The 22,957-nt window shown below is 36.5% G+C and overlaps 1 protein-coding gene across 1 annotated transcript in view; it reads left to right on the top strand.

The window, feature by feature from the left end:
* The first annotated feature begins 1,976 nt into the window (after positions 1–1,976).
* LOC114029326 (protein farnesyltransferase subunit beta) overlaps positions 1,977–22,957 on the top strand; it is a 108,860-nt gene continuing 87,879 nt past the window's right edge. Inside the window, exons 1-2 of the mRNA XM_027843715.1 lie at positions 1,977–2,217; positions 18,433–18,497. Of these exons, the coding sequence (XP_027699516.1) occupies positions 2,071–2,217; positions 18,433–18,497 (212 nt within the window). The 5' untranslated portion in view covers positions 1,977–2,070. The remainder of the gene's footprint in view (positions 2,218–18,432; positions 18,498–22,957) is intronic.

Raw genomic sequence — 22,957 nt, 5'->3', positions numbered from 1 at the left:
TATTTATAGAGCAATACAGGGGTGTGCTGGTAAATGCTTAATAACTGGGCTCTCCAGAACCAGGAGAATATTGTATGTAGTAATAGCAGCATTGTACGATGATCAACTGTGAATGACTTGGCTATTCTCTGCTATATAAAAATCCAAGACAGTTCTGAAGGACTTATGATGAAAAATGCTATCTACCTGCAGAGAAAGAATTGATGGTGTCTGAATGCAGATTAAAGCATACTTTTTACTTTTTTTTTTTTTGGTCTGTTTTCTTTCACAATATGACTAATACAGAAATGTGTTTTTCATGACTGCATATGTATAACCTATATGAAATTGCCTTCTCAATGAGGTGGAAAGGAGAGGCAGGGAGAGAATATGAAACTCAAAATTTAAAAAAAATGTTAAAATTGTTTTTACATGTAATTGGAAAAATGAAGTATTTAATTTAAAAATAAAACAAACAAAAAACAATTGGGCTCTCCAGAAAAAAAAAAGTAGGCATACACTTTTAAGTTTAATCTGCGTTATCAACATTTCTTAAGTCTAGACAGTTAAGAAAATAATGAATCAAACCTTGGTTTGTAGTGATTACCAATTTCTAAGGTGTAAACCCTCACATTGAAAATTTAGCAATCCTGAGAGCTGGCTCCAGCACACCCCGGCTGTGGGAAAACTGAATGTTGGAGGCTAATTCACCTATGGCACAACTGTATTAATTAATAATATTTGTATTTATTAATAAATTAACAATTAAGAAATAGTTAATAATTATATATCAATGTAATTAATAATAACTGAATTAATTCAACTGTTCTTGAAACAATTTGAAAGTAGGCAACAAATTATTAAATTGTTCATAACCCCAAAATGTTCATTACATAGAGATACCACTAGTGGGATTAGACATGAATATACTGGCTCTGGAATCCATTAGACTGTAAACTCCTTGAGGGCAGGTGCTGTCTTTTGCCTCTTTTTGTATCGCCAGAATTTAGCACATGGCCGAGAGCATAGTAGATGATTAATTAATGTTACTGATTGCTGTAGTTTTAGATTCTGCCTCTGACGCTGGCTACCTGTGTGACTTTAGGTAAATTGCTTAGCCTCCTTGCACCTCCGTTTCTTTATTTGTAAAATTAGGGGGTTGGACAATTTGAATTCTGAGGCCCCTTCTAAGCTTTAAGACTCGGATCCTATGAGTTGATGAGCTAAGAAAGTTACTGACAGCAAGACACAAAAGGAAAAAAAATCATAGTAACATTATTTGTGACAACAAAAAACTGGAAACAAAACATGTGCTTAGTATTTGGAGAATGACTGACAAAGATTATATTAAAGTTTATGGAATGCATTATATAATGCATTCGTGAAGATAATCGAATATCACCGTTCCATAAACGAAGATGAAGAATTCAAAGAAACATGGCAAGATTTGTAAGAAGTTTTGCAGAGCCAAAAGAACAAGCTGAAGAAAGATTGCTACAATGTAAATGAGGTCAGAAAGGAGAGGCAACAAAACTGTGGTTAAGTAGTCACATCATATTGTTGAAGTTTAAAGACACGTCTCTTCTTTCCGTTAATAGAAGACAATCAAGTTGGGCTCGGTTGGATGTTTTTTAGGAAATATGTTGTCTCGAAACAAAACGTATCAATACGTTTACATAAAAAGCACTATCTAGGTGCTTCATTAGTATTAATGTTATTATAAAACTAGGTGAGGATTAGATCTGAGCCGAAGAATAAGTGGAAATTGCACTCCAGCTCCCCAGGACAACCGCAAGCAAGTTGTTCTCTTCTCCAGTTTTCCCAGGGCTAAGCATATTGCAGCAGCTTCCTTCCCCCTAAGGAGGGCGGCAACATCCTCGCAGTTCGCCAAGGGAAAAAATGTGTAACAGTATGCGTCTTAGAGGAGGAGGGCGGGGAGGGAGGGAGGAAGATTCGCCTTCGGTTCTTTCTGACTGCCTTCGCTTGCCGTAGCTGCCTCGGCCCGCCTGGGCTTCAATACGCTACGCGTTGCAGTTTGACGAGGTTGAGTCCTGTCTGCCGCCAGCTGTGGTTTTTTTTATTTTTAAAGCCATGGCTGCCGCCGCTGCTTCTTCCTTTTCCTATTTCCCTTCGCCCCTTCCCCCAGCCTGGTCCGAGTCTCTGTACTGCCTAAGCCCGGAGCACGTGCAGGAGCGGTTGCAAGACGACGCGGTGGAGACGGTCACCTCCGTGGAACAGGTGAGGCGGACAGGGCTGGGGGAAGCCGAGGCCCGGAGGCTTCTGGGAGCGGCAGTCCGGTCCTCCTTCGGTGACCGTGGCTGAAGCGCTCCTGGGGACTACCGTTCCCACAGTGCATCACGGTGGCCCTGTGCTTGCCATCTGCGGGGTGCGGGTTCCCAGTGCCTGGGGCCGGGTGGGCTAGGGGAGGGGGAAAGTTACCTGTACCAGGGTTGGGATGGGGTGGGGGAACAGAAAGACGACCTGGGGCTACCTGGAGTAGGAGGTGAGCCCTCTTTGGTGTCCCTAGGACGAGGACTAGGGGAGCCCATGGGAAAGGTCAAGGGTCAGACTGACCTCCCCCCTCATACTGCCTCTTTTTGCTGGGGGGAGCTGGAGGTTTATCCCGGTGCTAGCTCCTGCCGTCCTCTCCTCCTTCTCCCAATTGTGACACGTCGTGTACTTATGGCTTTTGGGCGCGGAGGACGCTGGGGCAATCAGAGTAATTCTCTCCTGGACCCTGATGGATTCCTTAAATGACCCACGTGTGCCCGACCATGGCCCTATCTCATCAGCCTGCAGTTGATTGACCACGGTTTGATGAATACAGGGATGTAATTTCCCTCTTATTCACCAAGACGGGACTGAAGGCTTTGTATATGAGTTTTTGTTTCTCTGTGTCTTCTCTTTCTCCAAATTGGAAAGGTTCCCGAGTTGGTTATTACTAAGATTTTCATCATCTGGTGATGAGGAAAAGCAGCCTGGTTGATTCACTTCAGCAGTGACAGAATAGCAGTAGGCTGCTTTCCAGAACAAGGCTTCTTAATACAGCAAGGGAAACCCCCAGGATGAACCATGGAGGAATCAGCTTTGTCATTTAGGTCTGGGTTTGGAAACCTGTATTACTGTAAAATTGCCCATTTGCAGGGACCTGAAGAACTTGGTGGTTAGAGAGGAAAATCGTTTAACTGAAGAGTTAGAGCCTAAGTATTTGAGTGAAAGAAATAAAATCCTTCCCTTTTTTATTTCATTTATGTAGGACACTTAGAGGGTTGTGAAGATTAAATCTCCCAACAATGACAGTTTTTCCAGTGTTTTCAAATTTCCCGAAGTGATAAGTTGTTGGAATTGATAGTTCAATTATATTTATTCTTTAGCTTTTAGACTCTGATGATAACCTTTTAGATGCTATGAGAAAAGGATTACAAATGAGGGCAGGCCATAAATATAGTGGTGAAAAATGTAGGACAAAAAGTAGTCTGTAGAAAGTATTAACAGAGTAATAATGGAGAAAGGGGGATTAGTATACTAGAGAAAAGAAAAGAGATAATTAGGGAGAAAAGATAACAAGTAATAGTCCTTTTTTTTTTTTTTTCCAATTGATAGGCATTTTCTCCCCTACTCACCTCCCCCTGCCCTGGTGTGTATATGTGAAGGGCACCTTGTAACAAATATGCGTAGTCAAGCAAAACAAATTCCCATCTAGGCAATGTCCAAAAATGAGTATTTTGTTCTGTGTATTTAGTCTTGTCCCTCTCTGGAAACACGTAGTATTTTTCATCATCTGTCCTCTGGAATTGTGGTTAACAGAGATTTTGATAATAATTTCTTAGATTCATCTCGTTTAATGCTCCCAACAAGTGGAGTGTTTAAATTGATAAAGGGTCATCCTTGGAGTCAGGAAGATTTGGGTTAATTCCTACCTCTGACACATTTTGACTTTGTGACCTTGGGCAAGTCATTTAACTTCTTAGTGGCCCAGATAACCTTGTAAGGAGACTGTTAGGTATAAGTTGCTGATCTGCATCTGTGAAGGAAATCCCTACATTGTTGATATTATAAGTCTGGATCAACAAACAAAGTCTATATGACAACCCTGTTAGGGAATATCCCCATTTTGCAGATGATTCAGGAGAGGCAAGTTAAGTGGTTTTCCCAAGTCCAAGCTAGTAAATGACAGCTTAGAATTTAAACACAGTTTTTCCAGTTCTAAATCTAGTGGTCTTTTCATTAAACCATGTTTCTTCTAGGTAGGTACATTATCAGTCAGTGTTCTATCAGGTACATTTTTGCTCTTGCTGATTGTTTGAAGCTTCTTGATGCTTGTCTTCTTAATTAATATGTCTTAGGCACCTTTTTTTTCAGGGTTCATATTTATGGCTCCTACTGGTAAAGGCAAGTTGACTCTTTTGTTACTTCTGATCTTATTTCAGCTCAAACTTTGAAGGGTAGGTAGGACAAAAGACAGACTCAGGTTGTAGGAGAATGCTACTGGGTAGGGGTGGGATCTTACTTTTGTGGCTGGCTTTGGTCTTTTGATTACAGCTCTTATTCATATATTGACATGTACTGAAAACTGACACTTAATTTTATACTTTTGTTACTGGTAACAAATAGGCGCTTATCCATAGTTCCATGTCCAATTATTATAATGCCATATTTTAGTAAGAAAATGTGATGTTTGAAGTGAAACCAAATAATGCTTGGCTAGAGGCCTGATCCCTCACTTTATCCCTTTTCCCTTCTTTTATGGGTGCTCCCTTCTAAATGTAACCACCTGGAATCCATCCCTTTGCAAATGGTTTGTGACTGAGGGCTTGTGGGCTTAATACTGGGACATTCACATTCTGTGATATTACCTTTACCATGAACAGATTGTTCACTGACAATATAGCTTGAAGTTTTTTTCTTTTCTTTTTTTCCTTTTGGCCACCAATATAAGTGATAAAATTTCTCATTAGTCAGTTGTGGAACAGTCAATCAAGTAATTGGGTATTTACTATGGGTATTGTTAGCTACTTTTAGGGCTGTTATGTGGATGAGAGAATAGACTTGTTTGGTTTGGGTTTAGAGGTCAGAATTAGGAGCGCTGGGAGAAGTTGCAGAGGGGCACTTTTTTTTATTTGTTCTGGTATAAAGAATACCTACCTCATGATCAGCCTAATAATCAGTTGATTACTGACTGCCTGAAGAGGTATCAGGTTCCCCTGTCATTGCAGATTTCAAGTAGAGGATGGATACTGCTTTGTTTGGGGATGTTGCAGATGGTATTTGCTTTGGTATATATTGGAGCAGAGGACTTCTGAGGTCCTTTCAACTCTTTTGTGATTATGTTATTTTTTGTGGTTTCTGCCTTCTAGGAGCTTATATTTTATTTGGGGAGACAAGACTTATACACATAAAACAATCAGGGATCCTGTAATTGTAGATTTTTAGAGCTAGAAGTGTTCATATAGAGATCATCTATTTCAGATTTATCAAACAGGGAGCCAGAGGGAGGCATTGCAGCTTGAGCCAGAACTAGATTAAAATATATTTAGGTAGTATTTAACAATTTTTGTTTTTAAAAACCACAATAAAACATGGTTAATGTTAATAGGTTTGGCCCACAAAGTTCCTTTTTTATAGTTTAGGGGTCCCTATTTCTATTCGAGTTTGACACCACCGATCTAATTCATCCCTTATTTTATGGGCAGGAAACTAAAACCCAGAAAAATTTATTTTATTTATTTATTTTTTTGGGTGAGGCAGTTGGGGTTAAGTGACTTGCCCAGAGTCACACAGCTAGTGAGTGTTGTGTCTGAGGTGGGATTTGAACTCAGGTCCTCCTGACTCCAGGGCTGGTGCTTTATCCATTGTGCCACCTAGCTGACCCACCAGAAAAATTTATTCATTTGCAAGTATTTTTTAAGCACCTGTATATATGTCAGACCCCATGCTAGGTACCTGGAATAGAGAGACCATGCCTTGCTGCCTTTATGTGAGAAACAACATATACATATAACAAAATAGAAAATATGTATAAAGTAATATTGGGGGAATAAGGCAGGGCACAGCTTAGGAGAGGAGCAGCTAGGTGGTGCAATGGATAGAGTGCCTGAGACGCTTAACTAGATTTGTGACTCAGTAGTCACTTAACCCCACTTGCCTCAGTTTCCTTATTTGTCAGATGAGCTGGAGAAGGAAATGGCAAACTACTCCCGTATCTTTGCCAGGAAAACCCCAAGTGGGGGTATGAGGAGTTGAACACAACCGAAATGACTCAACAAAAACAGGGGAGGGCACTGTGGACTGGGAGTATCAGTAAAGGTTTCTTGAAAAAAGTGCCGTTTGAACAGAACCTCGAAAGAAGCTAGACATTCTAAGACAGGAGGTGAAAAGGAAAAGCATTCCAGGCCCAGAGGGCAGCCTTTGTGAAGGCATAGATATGGAAGGTGGAATGTCATGTGGGGAGCAGAAAGTAAGCCAGCTTGTCTAGGGCGTAGAGTGTTCAAGGGGGAGTAATGTGTGATCCGCCTAGAAACATAAGCTAGAACTAGAATTGTGAAGGGCTTTAAATGCCAAACAGAGGATTTTGTATTTTATCCCAAAGACAATAGGAAGCTGCTGAAGCTCTGTGAGCAGGGAAGTGACATGATTAGACCTATGCTTTAGTTATATCAATTTAGCAATTCTGTGGAAGATGAGATTGCAGAAGGGAGAAGCTTGAGGCCAGGATATCAGTTAACAGGTTATATTGCAACAGTCTAGGCTAGAAATGTTGAAGGTCTGGATTAGGGTGGTTTTGGAATGAGTTGAAGAAAGTGGACCGATGTTAGAGATGTTTAATTGGACTTGACAACACTTGCCAACTGATTGAATATGGAGGCTGGGCAGAATGAAAAGTCAAGGTTCTCTGTAAGGTTGCTAACCTGGGTAATTGGAAGAATGGTGGTGCCCTGCACAGATTTAGGGAAGTTGGGGAAAAGGATGAGTTTTGGGGAAAAGATACCAAGTTCCATTTTGGAATGTTGAATTTTAGATGCCTGTATGACATTTAGTTAGAAATGTCCACTAGACAATTGGTGATAATGTTAGTGGTGCTGTGGAGAAAGATTAAAACTGGATATATAGATTTAGGAGTCATCTGCATAGATGTGATAATTGACCCCTGGTTGCTGGTGAAAGCTTTGAGAGAGGGTAATGGTTTAGTGGGAGAAAAGAAGGCCCAAGACAGATATTTGGGGGAACACCCATGTTTTTAAGGGATAGGATATAAATAATGAGCCACTGAAGAAGACTGAGGAGTGGCTAGGAAGCTAAGAGAAGACTGAAGATAGAGTAACATTGCTAAAACACAGGGAGTTCAAGAGTATTCAGGAAGAAGAAGTGATCAACAGAGTCAGAAATTGTAAAGAGGTCAAGAATGGTGATGACCAAGAAAAGGCTGTTAGATTTAGCAATTACAAGATGTGGCTTAGGGAGAACTGAAACTTGTCTGCTTCCCAGACAATGCTTTTGGAGGCATTTAATTTTTTAAATTATATACATATATATATATATTTTCATTTAATGAGCATTTATTTTCTCTCCCTCCTATGCCCTTCCTCATTCCCCACTCCTAAGAAAAAAGGAAAGCAAAACCCTTGTAACATATGCATATTTGAGCAAAACAAGTTCCCACATTGGCCCTGTGCAATAATGTATGTCTTATATTTAGTCCATTACTTTTCTCTCTGGAGCTGGGGAAAATTCTTCATCATAAGTCCTCTGAAATCATGGTTGGTCATTGAGTCAAGTAGAGTGTTGATCAGAGTTCTTAATTATTTTTTAATTAATTTTTTTCATTCAACAAAAATTCTCAAAACTACAAAGCATAATAAATCCCTGCATTGGCCATGTTTAAAAAATTATTTGAATCTTTACTCTTGAGTCTATCATCTCTCATCAGGTGGTAGGTATTACATTTCATCATGAATTGTCTGGAATTATGGTTGGTAATTGCATGGAACAGAATTCCTAAGTCTTTCAAAATTGTTCATCTTTTAAAATATTTTTTATCACTGTATAAACTCTTTTCCTGGTTCTGCTCACCTCACTCTTGGATTAGTTTGTACTGGATTAGTCTTCCTTGGTTTCTCTGAAACCATCCCCTTCATCATTTCTTACAGCACAGTAGTATTTTATCACATTCATATACCATAATTCATTCAGCTATTTTCCAGTTGATAGTCACTCCCTGTGTTTACAGTTCTTTGACACCCCAAAAAGTAGCTCTATTGAAAAATATTTGTGTAGCTCATTAGAGATTGTTTTGTTTAGAACTAGCCCATTCCTTAATCTACACCCATTTCCCCCCACCCCCCATAAGTAACTCTTTCTCTTTTCCTGCCCAAACAATCTGTCCCTGTGTTGGAAAATGCTTCCTGTGGCCCTTCTTGGCCAGACCTTGCTCCCAGTGACTACAGACCTCTCTCCCTGTGCCAGCCTGGCCTGGGAAAACAAGTCATCAATTTTTTTTTTAAATTTTGTGATAATGCCTTGGTCTGGTCTGGTTTGGTTTCTAGATCTAGGAGTTATTGGAGGGAACTGGGCTGACCTTCCTGCCCCTCTGCCATCATGGCTCTGGCCAAGAGCCAGATTGGCTCCTGCTTCTTAAGCCTTTCAAAGTTGTTTATTCTTAGTGTTATTGTTATTGTATAAATTGTTCTGATTCTAAACAATTTTTTCTATATCAGTTCATAAAACTTTTCCCTGGTTTCTCTCAAACTCTTTTTAGACACTATTAAGACTAGAAAACCCAATTAGACTTCTGTTTATATCCAATTAGTCACTAAATCCCCTAGTCCTAGTTCTGTGTTATCTCTTCACCAGTTCTCTTTTTACTGACCCCACTACTGCATCCTACTTAAGGTTTTCTCTTGGAGTATTGCAGTAGCCTCTCAATCATTTTTTTCCTGCCCAAACTCCTGTCTTGCACCTCTGATTAACCTTCCTAATGCACAGCTCTCTCTCATCAGGTTGCTCCATTGTTCAATACTTTAAATGACTACCTACCGATTAAAGTCAAATTCAGGTTTACTGAATAAAGTCAAGTTCCTTAGCCTAGCACTCAAAACCTTTTACCATTTGGCTCCAACCTACTTTTTGAGTTTTATCTCAAGCTACTACTCTTCCTTTCATGCTCTATTCTCTGGCTAAATTGCATTGCTTTGCCACCCTTTGATCATATTGCATATTTTCCCATTTCTGTGACTTGGCTCGTACCATTTCCTAAACTTAAAATGCCATTCTTTCCCTTCAAATCTCTGTTGAAATCATCAATGCAGACAAGCAAGACAGCTTTGAAAGGTACAGGTTAAGCTTATTATATACTTAAAATGGAAAAAAGAGCTGTGCATAATGAAGAGCTACAAGAATTTTTTTTCCTATTATATAAACTGGAAATATCCGTTTTATTTGGTGTATGTTAAGGTCAGAATTAAACAAAAAGAAAAGAAGAAGAAATCACCTATCTTTGACTAAAGGCCAACTTAAGTACCACCACTTAGATGACACTTTCCTAATCTCCTAAACCACAAATCTCTTCTTCCAATGAACACTGATAGCGCCTTGTTCTTGTAGCAGCGTGTGGATCTTGTGCTCTTATAATGGTCTGCTTTGTGTTATATTTATGGTTATACGTGCCTTTTCTCCTTTGTTGTAAGCTCTTTACTAATAATGAATGAATGAGTTGTTTTTCTTGTTTTTTGTTACGTTTTGTTTTTGCGGGGAGGGGACAAGGAGGGATACAATGAAATACCAAGTAAATACTCTGAGACACAAATGGAGATAAGTTAGTAACATTAGATAATATTTATGCGTTAAATGCTATATGTATCGCAATAGGATTTCAGAAGAAGAGTAGTCAGTATGAGCAGAAAATAGTCAAAACAGAATACTAATAACTAGGAGGATGAGAAAGAGCTTTGTGTAAGAAGTGGCTTTTGAGCTGAGACTTGCAGGAAACCAGGGATTCCAAGAGATCCAGGTGATTAGAGATTGGGGGGATGCTTATGCAAAGAACTGGAGGAGAGATAGTCTTTGAATAAAGCAGGCTACAGCTGAGCAGACCATTTAGTCCAGACCAAAGGTTGTGCCTTTGCTTCTGTCTTAGACGAGACTCATGCCAAACCTGGTTATATTGCCAATAGGCCATGCAGGTTTATGCCCAACTTTTCTTAATTATAAAGTTTTAGCATATTTTTTTTCTTTCCAGTACTAGTTAATGGCAAAGTTACTCTTTTAAAAATGTTAAAATGACTCTCAGGCAGCAATTGTGCTTTCAGAAAGGGCCCCTAGGAATTAAAAAAAAAAATGATAAAAAGAGACTGATAGTTCCTGAGATGAAAGCTGATGTCCTATGAAATTGATTTAAAATAGCAGCTATGAAAGCAAAACTATTAAAAGTTACAATATTGTATCTTTTACTCTTCCTCAAATAGCAGTGAAATGGAAAGCATACCATATTCCCACTAATTGGATATGCAGAGGAAAACTGTTTCATAGACACAAACTCAAATAGTGTAATAAAGAGTAAGTTATGCCAATTAGGTATTAATTTTATTCTTGACCATTCTGCTGGATTTCTGAATGATTTTGAGAAAATTGCTTGGATCTCTTACTTTCCAACTATATACGCTTAGTTTATAAAGTCCTGGACAAAAGGATGAGTAGCTCCTACCCCTCCAGATAAGCAGAAGATGAAGCAGTCCCAGCCTGTAGGAACAAGATTTCCCTTAACTTTTATCAGATTGTTTGCTCAGTGGCCAAGAGAAATAGGAGATATATTATTGTTTCAGTTATAGTATGTGTTAAAATGGACTTTTGAGCATTGTCATTTATAACTTTGTTTCAGTGGGAAAATGAGGTCTCACTTCCAAATAGCTCCCTCACAAATGAACTTTTACAACTTTTTTTTTTTTTTTTGGTAAATTGAAAACTGTCTGGCCCCTTGTGATCTGTCTTCTGTGACACTTAACTTAGATAGCTTTCTCTAAGGTCAGCAATGATCTTTTTGTTGTTAAGCCGGTGGTCTTTTCTCAGCCCTGTTTCTCCTTGACCTTTATGTAGCATTTGATGCACTGTTTCTAATCCCTTGTTCAGTATACTCTGTCATGGCTGAGGGTTTTTTGATCCTCCTCTATTGTAGTTTTCTTCTTACCTGTTTGATACTCTTCGGTCTATTTTATAGATTAATCATCTATTCATTCTCCTTTTTTTTGGTTGAATACCCCCTGAGTCCTATCCTAGGTCCTTTTTTCTCTTCTCTCTTTCTGGACTCATTTATTTTTGTTCTTTCCCATAGATTCAACTATCATCTCTATACAGATGAATCCCATATCTTCATATCCAGCATTCGTTTTAATTCTGAGCACCTGTTCTTCATCTCCAACTTCCTGTTGTACATTTCTCCTTACATATTATCTCAAACATGGCCATCTCAGCATGCCTCAAACAGAACTCATGGCTTTCTAAACCCACTCCTTCTCCTAACTTCCTTATTTATTGAGGACACCACCATTTTTATAGTCATCCAAGTACATAATTATATACCAGCAAAACTGAGAATTCAAAGTAAGTTGATAAGTACCTACAAAAAATATAAAGTTTCCAAACTAATAAAACAAAAGATAAGAGATCTTAAGCTAGTCTCAGAAAAAGAAGTCAAGACAATAATGCACTGAAAAAGAAAGAGACATCCTGGGCTAAGTAGATTTACAAGTGAATTCTGTCATACATTTAAAAAGCACTTAATTCCTATAATATGAAAAATTTCCCTCAAACTAAAGTCTTTTTATGATACAAGGATGGTTCTGATACTCAATGAAAGACAGTGCAGGGAAAGAAAACTATCAGACAGTCATACTAAAGAATGCTGAAGCAAAAATTCTAAAATAAAATCTTCAACAAGAATCTACAGAAATATAGTGAGAAAGTAGTTCATTGTGACCAAGTTAGATTCCTTTGAGGGATGAAAGAATGACTCAACATTTATAAAAGCAATTGGCACAATTAATCAAATTAATAAAAATAAATCATAGATGTGGAAGGGCCTTTCTTCATATTATTTAAAGCATATATTTGAAGCTAAAAGCTAGTATCTTTTGCAGTGATAAAACACTAGAAACAAACAGGAGTAAGGCAAGGATATTAGCCCTCCCCATTATTATTTAACAATTCTAGAAATGTTTGTGATAGTAATAAGACAAGAGAACAAAAATAAAGAAAGAAACATCAGCAGAAAAGAAACAGTTATCATTTTTGCAGATGATATCATAGTATGTTTAGAAAATCCAGAGAATCATCAAAGAAACATTGAGATGATAGCTTCACTAAGATAGCAGAATACAAAATTAATATACAAAAATCTTTAATGTTTCTATATTTACAGTGCTAATAAAAATCAGGAAGAAATATAATATAAATTCCATTTTTAATAACTCCAAAATGTATAAAATATCTCCAAGTTAACCTACCAACCAACATAAGAATTATATAAATACAACTACAAAGCACTTTACAAAAATAAAAGGGAGACTTAAATAATTGGAGAAATAGTCACTGATCATGGTTGGCCTCTGACAATACAAAGTATTCTAAAAGTCTTAGTGCAGTTTTAACCTAATAAAGCTAAAAGTGATAATGCTACCTTATTTTGTGAATTTTGTTGAGAGAATACTTTTTCGAATTACGCAAAACATTAAGTTTATTTGGATAAAAAAGAGTAGACTTGGGAGATTCTGAGGAGTTAAAAAAAAAACTAATGAAGGGGGCATAGCATTGCTAGATCTCAAATGATTTGTGAAGCTGGAGTCGTTAAAACAGGGGCAGGTAGGTGGCACAGTGGATAGAGTGATAGGCCTGGAGTCAGGAAGACCTGAGTTCAAATTTGACCTCCCACACTTATTGGCTATGCTCCTGGGCAAGTCACTTAACTCTGTTTGCCTCAGTTTCTTTATCTATAAAATGAACTGGAGAAGGAAATGGCAAACTACTCTAGTATCTTTGCCAAGAAAATCCCAAATGGAGTTACAGAGTTGGACATGACTGAAAACAACCGAACAACCACAGAAGTCATTAAAAACAATTTGGTACTCAATGAAAAAGCAACAGTAGATAGTTTGAACAGGATAGATAATGAAGATCTTAATAGAAGTGATTAAAAAGTTGTCCAGGAGTTTGAGAAACTCACAGTAAAATGTTTAAATGACCATAAGTAGTAGAATGTTTATTTGGAAATAGATTTCATAATCTGCGTTGGCATATGCCAGTCATATAAGCAGTGTGATTTTCGTATGACTTTTCTGTTTCATGGACCTGGATGTGATAGCTCTCATGGAAAGCTCTGCATCAGTCACTTTAGAAAAATTAAAAAGACAAGTTTTCAGTGACTGATCCTTTCATTTACATCCAATAATGTTTCTAAAGGAGTTTAGATGCTTTAGGATGACAGAATCTTCCTCTGAGCAGTCATATCACTTTGATTAACATGGTTGTGAATCTTGTGCCCTGTGACTATGGGGCACTGGACTTCTGAGCCCTTTGCTATTGGCTGTCGCTATGACACTATTAAACAGCTATCGTGCTGCTCCCCACCAATAACTTCATTTCCCAGGCTTCTTTTGCTGAAAATGGAGGGTGCACGGAATTTGGAAGTTCTTTGAGAAAGGAACCATGGAAATTTATGTGATTTATTAATAAAAGGAGTATTAGGAAAAGATAATGGAGTTTTGTATAATTACTGAGTTTGGCTTGAATGTAGATTTGAAAGCCTTGGAGTATTGTGTTCTGATGCCTTTGAATTTGACTCCTTTTGAAGTTACTGTCTCCCTTAATTTCCCTCCTGTTAGTCAACAATCAGTATGCATTTATTTAATATTTACTAAGTGCCAGGCACAGTGTTAAGTGCTGGAATTCATAGAAATGCAAAAATGTGATCTCTGTTCTCTAAGGGTTCCTGCTCTCCCTGTAGTGCAGAGATCACATTTTTGCATTTCTTTGAAGGAAGCCAGTAGAGGGGAAGATGTATAGCACTATAAATACTGGGTTCAATCAGTGAAAAAACATAGAATTGAGAGGTGGAGTCTCATGTGCAAGGAACAGCAAATAGGCCAGTGTTGTTAGATTGTAGAGTGTATGGAAGAGAGTAAAGTATAAACAGGCTGGAAAGGGACCAAGTTGTGAAGGACTTTAAATGTTAAACAGGATTTAATATATGATTCTGTGGGTGATAGGGGGCTTCTGAAGTTTACTGAGTGGGAGGTGGGTGAGTGGAGGTGACATGCACAGACCTGTGCTTTGGAAGATCACTTTGGGGACTGAGTGGAGGATGTACTAGATTGGGGACAGACTTGAAACAGGAAGATCAAACCAAAAGATTATTCCTGTAGCCAGGCAAGAGGTGATGAGAGCATGAACTCAGGTTCGGCTGAGTGAGTAAAGAGAAGGTGAAATGTACAAAAGGTGTTGTGAAGGTAGAAAGCAAGATTTGGCAACTTATTGGATATGTAAGATGAGAGAAAGTGGAAGAGTATAATATGACACTGAGGTTGTGCACATAGGTGACGGGGTGGATTGTTGTGCTCTTGACAGTAATTGAGAAGTTGGGAAGAGGGGAGGACCTGGGGGCAAAGATAATGAGTTATGTTTTGTACATGTTGAGATTAAGATGTCTATGTGACATCCTATTTTAGATGTCCAGTAGGAAGCTGGAGATGAGAGACTGAGCATGGACAGATAGATCTGGGAGTTACCTTTGTAGAGATGGGTACTGAGGAGATTACCAAGTATAGAGGGAGAAGAGAGCTCAGGAAAGCCCTGGAGAGCACTCACAGTTAAGGTCACTTTCAAACTAAAACTTCACAATGAGGCAAATTAAGTTTGGAGTTCCCCTCATTGGTATCATGTGAACACCGTCTTTTAAAAATTTGACCCTCATTTTCAATAGTTAGCATTTAGAATTTGGTTTCAAAGGCTTCCTGAGGGGCTTTAAGCTCAGTGAAAAAGAAAAGTAAATAAGAAATATAGAATAGTGAACAAAGGACCTAGGCAGCTATTCTGCTAAATTATGTCAAAAGCAAGATTTGCTTAGTAGAATTGCAAGGTCAGACTGATGACTGGAAGAAACAAAACTAAGTAGAAAGACCTCTCTCAAACACAATTTAGATTTGAATATGAAGATTATCTAGACTAGTCTCTCATTTTATATATGAAAAAACTGCTCATGGAAGTTCCTCATTGGTTATTTATTTATTTATTTGTGCGGCAATTGGGGTTAAGTGACTTGCCCAGGGTCGCACAGCCAGTAAGTGTCAAGTGTCTAAGGTTGGATTTGAACTAAGGTCCTCCTGACTCCAAGGCCAGAGCTCTGTCCACTGTGCCACCTAGCTGCCCCTTCATTGGTTATTTATTGTAGTCTTATCACAATCATACAACTTTCCATTTTCCTCTTTATGATATTCACTTTTAATTCTTTCAAGATTGTTGTGGTCCATATCCTACAGTCACACATAACACTGGTAAACTATTAGCGTGTGTGTGTGTGTGTGTGTGTGTGTACACATGCATACATATACATATATACATATGTACATCTATATGTGTGTGTGTGTGTGTGTGTGTATCTCTATATCTATATCTCTCTTAGGACTTTACCTCTAGGACAAGCTTGAGGTCATTAAAGAAACTTTGAAATTTTTTGGTATTCCAGGCCACCCTCTTCCACTTGTTTAACACTGGACCAAACTCAATGTACTGTCTGGAGGCAGCTGGTGGAACAGTGGATAAAGCGCTAGGCCTGGAGTCAAGAAGAACAGAGTTCACATCTGGCCCCAGATGCTTACCAGCAGTATGACCCTGAGCAAGTGACTTAACCTCTGTTTGCCTCATTTCCCTCAACTATAAAATGGGTGTAATAATAACTTCTGCCTCTCAGTGTTATTATGAATATCATATGAGATTATATTTTTTAAAAAGCACATAGCGTGGTACCTGGCACATAGTAAGCATTATATACATGCTTATTCCTTTCTCCTTCCCTTCCCTCTTCTTTCCTAGATGTACTTAGTGGTCGGCAAACTCTGTAGGTTGTCTCTCTGATTGCAGGTCATAATATTGGTAATAGACATTTGTTATATGCTTGGTCTTGCCTGTGTAGATGATCAAACCAAACTTGTTTTAGTAGTTATAGATCTTTTCAGGAGACTCTGCAACGTGACTCATTTTAAATTGTTTAAAGGTTAATGTAAAATGATGATCTTGGCATCTCCTCCTCATCATTCAGATATTTAGGCTTCAAGAGAAGAAAAGCCCACATGTTAGAACTCTCATGGGTGTTGCATAATATTTTTAAAATTGAGGTTGAACTTTTTGTTCTTTCTGATGAAAAAAAAGTTAGGATATAGTAGCTTTTCTGAAATACCTTTATTGAATTGGTTTTATACTAAAAATTAGTCTTATTCTTAGGACAGCCTAGAGTGTATAAAATTTAAGAGAAAATGAGAAAAGCAGTTATTTGCTCACAGTGAAGAATAAATAATTATTGTGAGCTATAGACCTCGAACATGGATTATTATTGCAGCTCAAAGCTTGTAGTATTCAAGTTTGAGTTAGTTACAAAATTGCATTGAATTACCACCAGCTTGTCTTGAAGGAAGAAACAGAAAATCTGAAAATCTTTGAAGAAGGTATACAGTGTTACTCAGATAAATAATACTGACATTTTCCTCTTGGTGGAGTGAAATATGTTTGTATAGAATATATGGATAAGTAGCCTAGAACGTACAGATATAGCCTAGAAGTAAATATTTCCTTTATCCACTGACTTCATGGGTCTAATGTTTGACAGATGGGCCTGAAGAGGGGAGGGCTTCTTGTGGGAGAGTTCTAAGATGTAGACTTCTGTCTTGTTCAGTGGAAGCCCAGACATTTTGGTGTTGAGCAAATGTCAAGCTCAGCTATTTACATCAGAGGTGTCAAACTTTGGGCCCACAGGTTTTTAAAGTCAATATATGGCTTCAGGGATCAGTTTCTGTTTGAGTTTGACACCACTACTTTGTACTAGCCTTTGAACAGTTTTAAATGAGGCATAATGAATTCAAGTAGGTTTATGTTTGAGAGAGATCTTTCTACTTAGTTTTGTTTTTTCTAGTCATCATAGTCTGACCTTGTAATGTCTGCTAAGCAAATCTTGCTTTTGACATAATTTAGCAGAATAGCTGCATTAAGTCTTTTGTTCACTGTTTTATATTTCTTATTTACTTTTCTTTATCATTGAGCTTAAAGCCCCTCAGGAAGTCTTTGAAACCATATTTAATTATCTTTCCCAACCTGGGGAAGGAATGAAATAGAAATAGAGCAATTTAGAAAAAGAACAGCTCTGCTTATTTAGGTTAGTGCTTCATATCAGACTGAGGGGTGCTGTTTTCACTAGGTAAAATGCAGTGAATAGGAAATTTAAGAATCTAGGAATCTTTCCACTTTTTTCCCAGTTCAGTCTAACTTACTGATGGCTTTTGAAGTATTTTGAGTTCCTGACACATCAAATATGTCCCTGTTCAAGTCACTTAAAAACAAATTCCAAAGCTAACTATAAATGTTTTAGACCAGAGGTGTCAAACTCAAATAGAAATTGGGGCCACTAAACCATACATAAGGATCCCTGCTGTTGTACAATGACTTAGAAAACCACATATTAACATTAGCTATGTTCTGTTTGTTTTTGTTAAATATTTCCCAGTTACATTTTAATGTGGTTTGGACCACACTGAAGTGTTGACGGCAGTATCATGTTTGACACCTCTGTTTATTGAAAAGTTAGTGAGTAGAGTATTTTAGAGTATTCTTATTGCTCCTCCCTTTAATAACATTAAATAATCCAGAGACAATTCCATTACAGTAAGTACCTAGGGACTCTAAGGCAGTTTTTATGATATAAATAAAACATCTTGAGGGTATGTTTCTGAAGTTAACCCTAGAGAAAACTACATTGTAGCTTAAAAGCATACGTTATAGTGAACTTTGGAATTTGTAACATTCTTTGTTACATAGATCTGAGAGGATAATGTAAACATTGTAAGAGTATTTCACAAGTGGAAATGAATTCCTCATTAACCAAAGAATGTTTCTTTAACCTATTTTATTTTATTTATTTATTATTTTTAAATTTTTTTTCTTTAACCTATTTTAAATAATCATATACATATACACGTTGTGTCTCCCTGCTAGAATGTAAACTGCTTAATAGTAGGGATTTTTTTTCACTTTTATCTTTTATCCTTAGCACCTATCATAGTGCCTGGCACATAGTAGGCACTAATAAATAGTTATTGTTTGATTGCTACTGGCTGGAAATCTCTAAGGGAATAGGATACTGATTTTATAGACTTCTTATCCACATTTCTGTTTTCTCTCCCCCATCTCCTGCCTCTTTACTAGGCAAAAGTAGAAGATAAGATAGAAGAGGTCTTCAATGCTTACAAGATCAACCATCATGTGCCAAGGTAAGAATACGGTGTTGGATCTGGAGAGGAACACCAGTGAGTGATTCCCCTTTCTCTGTAACTTGTGTATTTTGATGTGAGTCAGTCTTGGGTCGGGAACAGTGTCTCAGCTGTCATTACTAGTTGACTAAGATTTATTGACCCTGTGACTAACTGGATGACCAAGGCCTCTGTGGTTCTGCTGGTGCTATGGATATTTTCATACTTTTCTTGTCGGTAGACTTTTTGGAATTTAAATCCAGTAGTCAGTTGGATGTATCAGAGGACATGAGCAATATTGTAACTTTTCTTGCAAAATCTATGTTGTTTTCCAAAGTGATTGTAAGTTTATAAGAGGTGAATTTGTATGCCTTTTAAGTCTCCCCTGTATCTGTGATGACATTGAATCTTTGCTATTTTCATGTCAGGTAATCTCAAAATTGTTTTAATTTGGGCTTCTCTGCAATTAGTAGAGATTTTGAACACTTTTAAAAGATAATGGGTGATAGTTTGCATTTCTTTTGAGAACATTATGTTCATATCCTTTGATTACTTGTCATTTGGGGAATGACTTTTATTCCTAAAAGTTTGTGTTAATTCCCTTCAGATTTTGGATGTCAGATTTTTATCAGAACTGTTTAATGCAAATATTTTCACAGTTCTTTTATTCTTATTTTAGCTGAAATTATTTTATTTGTGCAAAAACTTAAATTTTATACAATTGAAATAGTTTGTTTTGTCTTTTATAATATGCTCTGTTTCATTATTGGTTACATTTTCTTTTCCTACTAAGTTATGAGAGAGAACCTGCTACTCTCTGACTTTTCAATATAGAAATTTTACAGTTAGCTTGTTTACTTATCTGGAATTTACTGTGATATGTATTGTAAAATGCTGGGCTAAACCTATTTTTCACCAAGTTACTTTCCAGTTTTCCTAGTAGTTCTTATTGAATAATAAAAAATTCTTTCTCTAATATTTTATATCTTGGATTTATTGAAGACTAGACTGTTGTATGAATTTCCTTGTTTATCTGATCTATTTTATTGATCAATGTTTCTATTTTTATTTAGTATCTAGACCCACATCACCTCTCACCTGGACTATTGCAGTGGCCTCCTAATTGGTCTCCCTGCCTCAAGTCTCTCCCTACTCCAGTCCATCCTCCTCACAGCTACCAGTGACTTTTAAAAAGTGCACTTCTGACCATGTCATTCCCTCACTCAATAAACTCGAGTGGCTCCCTATATAAACTTTTCTCTTTGGTTTTTTAAAGCCCTTTACAACTTGGCCCTTGCTCCTTTTCCAGCTTCATTACATATTATTCCTTTTCTTGCACTCTATAGTTTAGGAAAACTAGCCTTTTTTGGATTCCTCTAGACAACACTCCGTCTCTGATGCCCATGCACTCCCTCTGAGGATTGTACTTTTTCTTTACCACCTCCTCATAGAATCCCTTCCTTACATAAAGACTTAGCTACATGAAGCCTCTTACTGATTCCTCCACCTGCTAATGCCCTCCCTCTCTAAACTATCTTGTATTTATTTTGTTTTTATTCTGTATATGCTTACATATGTATATATTGTCTCCACCACAAGAGTGTAAGCTCCTTGAGAGTAGGGTCTGTTTCATTTTTGTCTTTGTATCCTCATCGCCTAGCACAGTGCCTGGCACATCGTAGGTGCTTAATAAATGCTTGTTGATTGATTGGCAATATTGAATACTTTTGATAGTAACTACCTTATAATAGATAATTTGAGATCTGCTCATGTGAGACCCCCTTAGTTTCTACTTTTTTCATTATTTCTTTGGCCATATTTGACCTTTTCTTGTTTCATAGTGATTTTGTTATTGTTTTGTCTAAAGTGGCAGTTTGGTTTAGTGTTAAATCTGTAGTTTAATTAATTTGAAAAGTATTGTTACTTCTACTATATTGGGATAGTCTAATCATGACTATTGTAAGTGTCTTCATTTTCTTTATTTCTGTGAAAATTGTTTTGTATTTCTATTTATATAAATCCTATATGTGTGTCTTGGTAAAATAACTCCTAAGTATTTAATGCATTTTGATTTTAATTTAAATAACATATCTTTTTCCCTAGTTTCTATTAGTAGTAACATTTGAAAAGTGATCTTTTGTGTATTTCTTTTATGTCCTGCTGAAAAATAATAGTAATTCAGGTTTTCAAAGCACTTGCTTTACGTATATTATCTCATTTACTGAAGAAATTGTCTTGATTATTTTTTGTTTGATTCTTGATTCTAAATAAACTGTCATCTACAAATAGAGATAATTTTGCCTTCTTTTGCCAATGCTTATTCCCTTAAATCTTTTTTGGGGGTTTTGTTTTATTGTTATATCTACTATTTCTTGTACTATGTCCAATGATAACGTCGATGGTGGTCATCCTTATTTCCTGATCTTACTGGGAAAACTTCTATTATTTTCCCATTATAGATAATGATAGCTTGTGGTTTTAAGATAAAGTCTGCTTGCTTTTTGCTTTTTATTGTTTTTGGCACAGGTACTGTATTTTATAGAAAATTTTTTCAGTATCCATTGATCATTAATGTGATTTATTATGCTACTTATTTTCTTAGTGTTAAACCATCTTTGCATACCTGGTATAAATCATTCCTTGATCTTAATGATTTTTTGTATATGTTACTGTAATCCTTTTTTTTTTTGCCAGCATTTTATTGAATATTTTTGTGTAGGTAATCATTAGTGAGAAGGCAGTGTGGCATAGTAGATAGCTTGTTGACCTTGGAGTAGGAAAATCTGGATTCAAATTCTGCCTCTCACATTTAGTAGGTATATGAACCTTGGTAAGTTACTTCACTTCTTAGTGCCTCAGCATTGATGGAGCAAGCTCCCACGTGAGGAGGTTTCCTTAAGTCACAGATATTATTCATGTTCATTAGTGATACTATTCTGCAGTTCTTTTTCTGCTTTATTTCTCTCTAATTTGGGAATCCAGACTATGTTTGTTTCATAGAAGGTGTTTGGTAAAGTATTAATTCTCCTTTTTTGGGGGGGGGAGGGGAAGTTCATAATACATAAAAAGGCATATTTGTTTTTAAAATATGTAATAGAATATATTTGTAAATTTGTCTGGACCGAGAGTATTTTTCTGAGAGTCTATTTATGGCTTGTTTAATTTCTCTTGAGATTGAGTTATTTGTGTTCTCTGTATCATATTTTTTGAGTTAGTTGTCTTCTGTTTCTTGTTTGGGTATTTAAAATTGTTGAAGATAGTCATCCATTTCACTTATATTTTTAGTTTTGTTTCCATTTAACTTGGTATAGTAATTTCTGATAACTTTTCTCCCTTTCTATTACAGTAAATATCCTCCTTTTCTGCTTATTTTTGTTTTTTAAAAAAATTTACTTATTTTATTTTCACTCAACAGATATTTCCCAATAAACATCCCAACAAACCCTCTTACAAAGAATATTCCCTGAAAATAGTTTATTGATTACAGAGAAAAGATGGGTGTTTTATTTTTGTTTCTTATATTTGTTCATTCTTTTTGGATCAGACTATCTACTAGTTTATTAATTTTGTTACTCTTAAAAAAACCCTCTTGAATATTATCAGATTTTAAAAGCTTCACTTCTCTTTCTCATATTTAATTTTCAAAATCTCTTTTGTGCTTGTTTAAAGAATATTAATTTTTAAAATAAATTTTATTCCTTTCTTTTGTTTTTTCATAATCCATACTTCCTAGTATATTCTTTCCCTCTACACTGTTATACAGAATTATCCCTTACAACAAAGAATAAAAAAAAAAGTCAAAACCAAAACTAAGAAGCCCCAGTTCAGCAAAACTAATCAACATATTAAAAAAGTATTCTTAACTTTATCCACTATGGAACTATGGAGTATACTCTGTCACCTCTGCAAGGAATGGATGGAGGTGCCTTTTTTATCTTTCTTCTTTGGTACCAAACTTGGTCATTATAATTTCATAGCATTTAGTTTTACTGGTTTTTTTTTCCTTTCCATTTACGTTGTTGTAGTCATTGTGTATTTTAGGAGTTCTTAACCTGGGGTCTATGAACTTGTTTTAAAAAATATTTTGATAACTATTTCAACATAAATTGATTTCTTTTGTAATCCTATATATTTTGTTTTATGATTTTAAAACCATTATTCTATGAAGGGAACAAAAAACTTCCCCAGAATGCCAGAGGGTAGGCCATGACAAATAAAGGGTTAAGGACCCTTCAAGTATGTTTTCCTGATTCTATTTACTTCATTTTGTATCTATTCATAAAAAGCTTTCTTTGAATATTGAGAATTATATTCATCATTTTAAACAAAATACAGTAATTTTCTAGTACATTCATATATCTTGATTAGCAGTTCTCCAATTGTTGGATATCTACTTTGTTTCCAGTTGTTCACTATTACAAAAAAAAAGTTTTAATGACTAAGGGGTTTTCTTTTTATCATTAACACCCTTGGGATATATG

Source organism: Vombatus ursinus, unplaced genomic scaffold (genome assembly GCF_900497805.2).
Source record: "Vombatus ursinus unplaced genomic scaffold, bare-nosed wombat genome assembly UNPS02014926.1, whole genome shotgun sequence".
Lineage (NCBI taxonomy): Eukaryota > Metazoa > Chordata > Mammalia > Diprotodontia > Vombatidae > Vombatus > Vombatus ursinus.
Note: the sequence above shows the minus strand (reverse complement) of the source record. Positions and strands in the feature narration are given on the sequence as shown.